A 9,901-nucleotide genomic window follows, 5' to 3' on the forward strand; every position below is an offset into this window, starting at 1 on the left:
TTCTTGACAATCATGCATCCTGGAGCAGTTTTCTTTCCATAAAACAAGTTTATTTCCAACTCCATTCCTAATCCAGGATAAAAACCCAGAATACTGTTTGTCAGGGAGGACAATGGGACCTTTCACATGAGCTTATATATTCACATTCATTGTTATTCATTCAAATTGAGCTTAAAGTTGTTCCTCCAACACTGTATTCAAACCACAAGGTTCACTATAAACAAAATGTGCATCTGCACAAGTCATTTATTGTCATATTCAAGCTTGAAACTTGATGTTTCTTTAAGCAGGTGAAATATTCTGCCAATGAGGTGAGACAGTTCTAGTAGATTTAAATGTCTAGAGACTACATAAAATGCATTAATTTATCATTGCAGTGTATGGTATGAATTCTGTAAAACGTGTATGCACTTTGCTCATTCTTTTCCACAAAAAGTACTGAATAGTTCCAATGTGTTAATACATCACAACTAGTAACATGCTGTTGACTGTACTCGTACACACATTTGACAACCATTGCTGAGTAGGCTCAAAATGCCGCAACAGTGCTTTTTACTATGTTTACTCTAAGACTATAAAGTTTCACCAAGAGTTTATGGCTAATATAGTTTTATGCACGAGCAAGTTTTATAAACTGTTATCTCTTAACAGTTAATGAACATGGACTTTGGGACCATGTTAATAATTGTTCATAGTTTCCGTAAAAACTGATGACTCAGGATGAGCTTTCATTTTAGGTTGTATTGCATAAAACATCAAAATACTGACAAGCAGTAAATGCTTCCAATAACAGAATAACAGCTGCGGTATTATTTTACTTTATGTACTTTTTACAGTATTTCTTCTACCTGAAGAAACATAACTTACATTTGAGGGATACTTATTTGTTTTTTCGAAAGGAACAAATGGTCTGCCACGGTCCTCCTCTGGAGCATGAGGTGTGCCTTGGAGGACCCAAGCCATATTGCTCAGGCACCTCCAGTCCAGCAGCTAAACAAACAGGCTCTACTATTCCAGACTGAGGGGCCTCGGACGCCCTGAGCCCTCATTGGCCCAGATATGCTTGAAAGGCTCCTTTGAGCCAGTCAGGAGGAATTTGGGGTACTAATGCCACTCTCGGGAGGAGGAATTTGTGTGATTATGTTAAACAGCTGACCACTCACTTCTCAAGTACTGCCCTCCTCTTCCCCCTCTCTCTCTCTCTCCTCGCTCCTCTCTCCTTCCCTCTTCTTTTTTTGATTTCTGCAGTGAGTTCTCTGGTGAACTGTGTTGAACTGCATGAACTAATAATCCATAGGCCACTATAATAACCCATACGTCAGTCATGCTCTCGATGAAACTGTCCGGTGCGAGGTGGAGGCTGGTATTGAGCACTCTTTTCATCAGTGCTCTAATCCTCGAGTTAGGTAAGTGACTTCGTTCCTTTGCCGAGCAGTTCTTTGAACATGCATTCCTGAAATTACAAACAACGGTGGACTTTTGTTGAACAAACACAAGGCTGGGCTCCTCAATTTGGGATCGCCGAGAAAAAAATTCACTGAAATGAAAGGCTTCATTTACAGCATGTACAGTGTACAGTTGCCCTTGATGGATGATGATTAATTGTCAGTAGTTTCATTTGACTAACCTTTGGTATATATGACTGCTAAGTTATCCCCAGACATTAAGGTAGCCGTTCTGAATTTCACTCTTCAGGTTATTGTCAAGAAGATGCCCAAGACCCTAAGACCTCTCCGGGAAGAAAACCTAAGCCAGCAAAGGCCAAACAAGGGAAGGCAACAAATAAAGGGCCTAGAGCTGTCACGGCTAAAGCCAAGGTCATAGCCACGCCTGCAACCCAGGGAAAAGGCCTTCTAACACAGGTGTGACGTGTTTTACCTCCTGCTCCAGCATGTTGTTTATCGTTCGGAAATTATTTATGATATTTTGGACGAATGTGTTACTGACATGTTAAAAAGTAGCAAAAATTTACTGATTTCATTAGAAAAAAAGAGGGCACCACAGCACTCATATGGATGAAACAGCTATTTTTTGAAAGGCAACATCCCCCAGTGAGCCTTCATCACATGTATGCATTCATCTCTGTATGTAGGTGCTAGACAAGGGGAGGTTTCTGAGGGTGGGTGACACCATCAGCGTGCAGGCTGGAGATACCCTGGAGCTGAGGTGCAAGGGTAAACCTGTCCAGTGGGCTGTACCCCATTACCTGGAAGAGGATGACGATGGGAGACTCAGGTAGGAAAATGGATCTTATAGCAACTTAGAAGAAGAAGAACCACTTTTGACATGCAGATTTACACATGCTGACAGTTTCCACACACAAAGCTTGTAAACACACGCAAAGAATACACACCATGCACATACATCCTCTCAAGGAGTTCATAATTCAGGATCACCTGCAGTGCAGTGCCCCTGGGGCAGCCGTTGGAGTTAAATGCCTTGCCCGATAAATGTTTAGATTTCAAATTGCATTTTTTTCTTTCTGTTAGTAATGCTAACATGTGAAGGCTTACTTCATATAATTACACTTGTTGGAAATGTTGTGTATGATTTTATGCTCTGCTGTTTTGTTTTTTTCTCCCTAGAATCATCCAACAAGAGAGGTATGGATCTCTGACATTAGTCAACACCACAGGAGCCGACACAGGGGAGTACACCTGTTACCCAATGTACTGTGAGGACACCGACTGCAGAAAGGAGTACGATAAAGCTGTCAAAGTCTTCATCTTCTTCCCTGGTACAATGGATGACCTTTATAACAGCTTAAATATGCATTTTTCAGAACTGCTGACCTCTGCTTTATTTTACCTGCTAGTCGAGTGGCCACCATTACTTTCTGTCATCTTATCACCAATCTTTCATATCAACTCCCTGTGCCTCTAAGACCCACAGGAGCTGTTTGTGCCATCATCTGACTACTATGAGGTAATTCAACTGCGAACCAACTGGCCTACAATCCTCCCCTGCCAGGTGACATCACCTGAGGCTAAGGTGACGCTGCACCGTGAGTTTCCTCCGGTGGAGGTGGCGGTGGATGGTGCGGAGATCTCCTTTGATGTCAAACGGGGTTTCACTATCCACCGGCCCCGGCATCACCATGCTGGAGCCTTGTACTGCGTGGCCAGCTTGGGCAACCTGAGACAGAGCTCAACCAAGTACATGCTCATATATGTTAACTGTAAGTTTCACCACAAGGATAATATTGAGGCAAATACAAACCGTTGTTGGGTTATTTTTCAATGTACCTCCACTGGCTCCCCATCCATGAATTGCAAGACCTCGCTATTGACCTTTAAGACTTGAAATGCCCTGACTCCACTTTATACAGCTTATCTTTTACATTATGTACCCCCCCCCCACTAGTTCTCTGTCCTCGTCTGAGACTAGTCTTATTCTTACCTGCCACATTGTTTTAAAAATCAAAAATGAAAACTCACCTAAGCTCTCACACTCCTGACGTTCTGTCATCTACTATGCCATTTAAAGAATAATGAAACCATAGACAATTTTAGTGAGTTTGCTGACATCTACGAGTTAAAAACCATCTAAAGTTGAAGCCCGGGCGGGGATATATGGAGTAGACACGCGTTGAGTCTCGCTCCCGCAATTTCTGACTGTTCTAAAACCCTGTAATTTCCCCTTAACAGCAAGTGAATGAGATTATTATTTTAAGCAACATATCACCAAAATATGGCAACCAAAGCAACTAAACAAGCCAAGAAAGATCAGCGCGCGAACCGATCCCACCCGAGGCAGCTAGCAATGAACTTAACGTGGCGACCTTAACTAGCCTCTTAGAAGAACTCCGAAAAGCCCTCTTTGGGGCAACCATCTCGACACTTGAAGCTAAGCAAGACCGTATTCAAGCTACAGTATCAGACCAAGTCCAGAAGATTACTTCGCTCGAATCCAACGCCAACCTACAGGACGAGCGCTTGCTAGTTCTGGAAACAACCAGTACTAAACTGACAGAGAGCAATGCTAAGCTGCTAGCTAAAGTCATCGACCTCACGTACCGGCGCAACAATATCAGAATCATCAGCCTACCTGGATCCATTGAGGGGCCTCGACTCTATTTTCTTCTCTGAGCTGCTTATGGAAGTTCTCGGCGATGGCATCCTGGATTCCTCACCGGAATGCGATAGGGCCCATCGAGCACTTTCTGACAAACCGAAGCCCAGAGCAGAGACCAAGGCCTGTCATTATCCAGTTACACAAACACCAACAGAAGGAAAAGATCATCCGCGAAGCCCGGCCCAAGAAAGGCAAGCTGCAATACCAAGGCACTCCGATCGCTATCTACGAGGACTACGCTCCGGAGGTGATGGAACAGCCTAACAAACACTGAGAAGCGCTATCAGAGCGCTATAACCTATATAGGTCTCAAGCCAGCCCTGCTGTTTCCTGCTAGGCTTACCGTCGCAACGAAAGAGGGAGGTACGAAAAGATTTTCTACGGTTGCAGAAACTAAAGACTATAAAAACTACCCATTCGGATGCTAATTAGCTTGGATATGTAACCCCATCAACCGATTGCTGGATTAGCTCTGCTAATTAGATAGTCGCTCTCTTACTAGCTCAGTGAGTTACTGCTAAATTAGCTACCTAGCAAGATAGCCGTGTTTACCGACTTGTGTGGGTCTTCGAACCAGCTCTGGCAGCCGGGCTTTCTCATGGCTAACCGACCCAATGTTACTAGCCCCTTTAACCGATTGCTGGATTAGTTTATGCTAGCCAGATAACCAATCTTTTGCGATCTCCTACGTTTTTTTTAAGACTAGCATGCGTTTACATGTGTGTTTGCGAGACCTGAGATTTGAGCCCTCAACACCTCGCAGGGGTAGGCAATCTTAACCAGATAGGGCCAGTGTGGGTGAAGGTTTTTGTCCCAACCAAGCAATTACACTCCCATGTCTCCTAATCAAGTTCCTCAGCAAAGACTCTACTGGTTGATTAGTGGGATCAGATGTGTGACTGCTTGGTTGGAACAAAAACCATCATACACGCGGGGATGGCCGATTCGGATCCCCGTGTTACCTCCGGCTTAGTCGGGCGCCCCTACAGACACAATTGGCCGTGTCTGCGGGTGGGAAGCCAGATGTAGGTATGTGTCCTGGTCGCTGCACTAGCGCCTCCTCTGGTCGGTCGGGGCGCCTGTTCAGGGGTGGAGGGGAACTGGGGGGAATAGCATGATTCTTCCACGCTCTACTTCCCCCTGGTGAAATGCCAGCACTGTCAGGTGAAAAGAATTTAAGAAGTGGTTGGCGACTCCACATGTATCGGAGGAAGCATGTGGTAGTTTGCAGCCCTCCCCGGCTCGGCAGAGCGGGTGGGAGCAACGACCGGAACGGCTCGGAAGAATGTGGTAATTGGCTGGATACAATTGGGGAGAGAAAAAAAGGGAGGGGGATCCCCCCCCCAAAAAAAGAAATTGTATTGTCAGTGGTGGTTCTTTGGCATACCTACATCCAGCAGACCCATCATTAAGTTCAATAGCTGCAGCTGTGTTTTTCCTGCTATGCTAACATCACAGAGTACCAAGACCAGCCTGGCATGTTTTTAACCTTTAAATGGTTTTTAACCTGTAGGTGTCAGCCAACTCACTAAAAAAGCCCAAGGTTTCATTACTCTGTAATTGCTTACTTGTTGTAATATTGTTTTTGCCCTGCCTTATTGTCCTATTCTTTCACTGCTGTCTTCCCTTTTTAAATTACATTCACTTCTGTTTTACTGTGTAAAATGTCACTGAGCTCTGGGAAAGTGCTATATAATCTTTATCAACATCTTTATTATTATTATTACTTGATACCACTAACATAAAGATCATTGTTATAATATGTTTGTCATCAGACCCCATGGCAGCCCCTGCCCCAGTGATTCAAGTGTCCTCCAGCACAGTGGCTCTGGGAGAGAACCTGCAGGTCAGCTGTACAGTGATAGGGGAACAAGACGTGGTCATAGATTTTACGTGGGAGTACCCTGGACAGCAGGTCAGACTCTCAAGGGAGTGAATTCGAACCACAGCTTTACTCCTGTAAGGGTTTACATTCATACTAAATGGGGTATCTGCGATCATCTGTTTGCAGATTGGCAGACCTCTGTACACCCAGGAGAGTGTGAGGCCAGTGGGCGGCGGTGCAGCCAGAGAACAGTCTCAGTCCATTCTGCTAGTGGATGAAGTGAGAGAAGTGGACCAGGGGGCATACACTTGCACTGCTCAGAACCTGCAAGGCTCCAAATCTGCATCCATAATGGTTAAAGTGATCACCAAAGCTAAACCTAAGAAGAAGCCATAAAGACACAGAAGGAAGGAGAATGAGAGAGACAGAGAAAAACAGACAGAAAACAGGCAAATATTCTTCAAATGTTCTTTATATTTTCTCTTTCTCTCTGTAACAGTTGTCTCACCACAACTGTAGTAAGCCAAATCAGTATTTAATTAGATGCACACACATGCATATATATTACAACAAAGCAGTTTACTTAGCTGTATCTATGAATAATGTCAACTAGTAATGGTATAGTATATGTGATGGAATAGGATAGCTGAGTCTTTATTTCCAAATTGTTGTATGGAAAGTGAAGTGCAATACTTGTCTATTAAAAAAAATTATACACACACACAGTTTCCTGTCTTTTTTTTGTGAAGAATCTCCCTTCACTGTGGAACTACCAAGTACAGAATTTCATTTATCAGAATCACGTTTATTGGCCATGTAGGCTTGCACTACATGGAATTTGACTCCAGTTTTGTGGCTCTCTCAGTGTACTGAACATAGAATAACAACACTACAACGCAACAATCTTAAGATATATAAGAGGGGATAAAGTGCAATGGTGCAGAGAATGTATCAGAGATGCTGAAATAGATGTTAACAGGTTAGTTACATGCATGCCTGAGGTAGATGGACATGACACAGCATACCAGTATACATACAATGTACAGCAGTGGTGCTGGTAGCCGTAATCCTGTACGTACATTTTTTTATGATTTTGTTTGTTTTGTTTTTTTGCCACTCACGCCATTTGACACAAATACATTTGAAGGTCGATGATTGGTATTAACATCACTGGCTAATAACACATGGTGCATACAGGATTACGGTTGCCGGTGCCACTGATGTACAGTATAGTCTATAAAAAATGGTTGGCTTTATTTAACAAGAGTTAAGCGTTCATTTGAATGACAGCCTGCGGAAAGAACCTGTTTTTATCTCTGGTTGTTTTGGGGTACAGTGCTCTGTAGCACCTGCCAGAGGGGAGGAGTTGGAATAGGTTGTGACCAGGGTGTGATGGGTCCGTAGCAGGGGTGGGCAATCTTATCCAGAAAGGGTTGGTGTGGGTGCAGGTTTTTGTTCCAACCAAGCATTACACACCTGTGTCTCCTAATCATGTTCCTCAGCAAAGACTCTACTGGTTGATTAGTGGGTTCAGGTGTGTAACTGCTTGACTGGAACAAAAACCTTCACCCACACTGGCCCTTTCTGGACAAGATTGCCCACCCCTGGTCTGTAGTGATGTTGCCTGCCTGTTTCCTGAGTCTGGAGGTGTATAAATCCTGAATGGAGGACAGGTTGGCACTAATAATTTTCTCTGCAGACTTAACTGTCTGTTGTAGTCTGTCCCTGTCCTGTTTGGAGGCCGAACCAAACCGGACAGTGATGGATGTGCAGAGGACAGACTGGATTACTGCAGTGCAGAACTGAATCAACAGTTACTGAGGCAGGTTGAATTTCTTGAGCTGGCGGGGGAAAATACATCCTCTGCTGGGTTTTTTTTTTATGATTGTGTCTATGTTGGATGCCCACCTTAGGTCCTGGGAAATTGTTGAACCCAGAAATCTGTAGGTTTTCACTGTAGACATGCTGTTGAGTATGGTGAGGGGGGCAGTGTTGGAGGACTGAAGTCCACTGTCATCGCCACTGTTTTGAGCGTGTTCAGCTCCAGGTTGTTATGGCTGCACCAGAGGGCCAGCTGATTAACCTCCTGTCTACATGCAGACTAGTCACCATCCCAGATAAGGGCAATGATGGTTGTGTCATCCGCAAACTTCAGGAGTTTAACAGACGGGTCACCTGAGGTGCAGTCATTTGTGTAGAGGGAGAAGAGTACTGGGGGGGGGGCACCAGTGCTGATTGTCTGAGTACTGGATGTGATTTTCCCCAGCCTCACCAGCTGCCGTCTGTCTGTCAGGAAGTTTTTAAATCCACTGGCAGATGGGGGCTGGTACAGTGAGCTGGTTGAGTTTGGAGTGGAGGATATCTGGAACAATGGTGTTGAACGCTGAGCTTAAGTCTACGAACAGGACCCTTGCGTATGTACCTGTGTAGTCGAGGTGTTGGAAGATGTAATGCAATCCCATGTTGACTGTATCATCCACTGACCTGTTTGCTCGGTAGGCAAACTGCAGGGGGTCGAGCAGGGGGCCTGTGATTTCCTTCAGGTGGGCCAACACCAGTCTGTCGAAGGATGTCATGACTACCGACGTTAGCACAATGGGCCTGTAGTCATTTAATCCTGTGATATGGGGTTTCTTGGGGACCAGAGTGATAGTGGAGCTCTTGAAGAAGGAGGGGACTTCACACAGCTCCACTACCTGCAATATCAGATTAGCTTCGCCAGCCTTCTAAGAAGGTTGAATCAGTTCATCTGGATACGTTTATTGATGTTTCTAAGTGATCTCTTCAGTCTGAACTGACTGCAGGTATCCTCACCCCTTGCAAACAATACAGTTGCATAACGACTGAAACCAATGACCAGTTCCATATACAAACATGGGTGTGACCATTAACTAGTTTCAATGGCCATGTGCACTATTCACAGATGATTTGGGAATGTTTGTAATTACAGAATTGTAAGATGGTTGACAGATGTACTCTTGCCCCCCCCCCCCCCCGGTTCAGGGATAGTCATTCCCTGTTAACATAGATGGCCTCTTTGATTCCCCATTCACACCAGCATTCCTCCCTATCAAGGATGTGCATATCCTCATCCTTGAAAGAGTGGCCACTGGTCTGTAGATGGGTGTAGACTGCAGAGTCCTGGCCCGACGTGTTAGCTGACCTGTGTCGGGCTATTCTCTTGGCCAGCGTCTGTTTAGTTTCCCCAGTGTATAAATCACGGCAATCCTCCTGGCACTTAACAGCATACACAATATTGCTCTACTTGTGCCGGGGGACCTGATCCTTGGGGTGGACCAACTTTTGGCACAGCGTGTTTTGGGGTTTGAAAGCAATTGAGACGTGGTGTTTGGAAAACACCTCAGTTGCTTGGTGTTACATTTGATCCCAGCCTTTCCTTTGATAAGCACATTAAAGAAATCACCAACACTGCCTTTTTTCCACTCATGCAACATAGCTAAAATTTGGTCTTTCCTGTCTATGGCTGACACAGACTCTAATACATGTATTTGTTTCATTCAGACTTTATTGTAATGTTGTTTTCAGGTCTGCCACATGCTAGTACTAAAAGTATTCAGATGGTTCAGAATGCTGCATTCTGCTGACTTATAACATCCTAAATGGGCTTGCCCCATCTTACCGGTCTGCTCCCCTTAAACTGTACATTTCATCTCGAGCTCTTTGCTCTCAAAATTCAGGGCTCCTGTGTGTACCCAAAGTTAAAAAGACGTCAGCTGGTGGCAGGGCCTTTCCCTATAGGGTCCCATTCTTGTGGAATAACTGGCCTGCTGCCATCAGACCATCAGAGTCTGTTGAGTCCTTTAAACCCAAAGTTTAAATCGTCACTACTTACCGGGTCTGCAAGAGAGGCAAAGTGGAGGAAGGATGGCAAGGCACTGTCAGTCGGCGAGGTGGCCCTCATCGTTGACCCGCAGCTTCCTCGCATGCTCTGGCCTGTTGGGAAGGCTACGCAGACGTATGCTGGAGCTGACGGGCGCGTCT

General features: G+C 44.9%; 1 protein-coding gene across 1 annotated transcript; it reads left to right on the forward strand.

The window, feature by feature from the left end:
* The first annotated feature begins 1,193 nt into the window (after nucleotides 1–1,193).
* Nucleotides 1,194–6,604, forward strand: LOC130124467 (platelet-derived growth factor receptor-like protein). Its single transcript, XM_056293924.1, has 7 exons — nucleotides 1,194–1,406; nucleotides 1,696–1,862; nucleotides 2,093–2,235; nucleotides 2,586–2,737; nucleotides 2,885–3,178; nucleotides 5,850–5,989; nucleotides 6,086–6,604. The coding sequence occupies exons 1-7, from the start codon at nucleotides 1,325–1,327 to the stop codon at nucleotides 6,293–6,295; spliced, it is 1,188 nt and encodes a 395-aa protein (XP_056149899.1). The 5' UTR covers nucleotides 1,194–1,324; the 3' UTR covers nucleotides 6,296–6,604.
* Nucleotides 6,605–9,901: the final 3,297 nt, after the last annotated feature.

The sequence above is a fragment of the Lampris incognitus genome, chromosome 1, assembly GCF_029633865.1.
Source record: "Lampris incognitus isolate fLamInc1 chromosome 1, fLamInc1.hap2, whole genome shotgun sequence".
Lineage (NCBI taxonomy): Eukaryota > Metazoa > Chordata > Actinopteri > Lampriformes > Lampridae > Lampris > Lampris incognitus.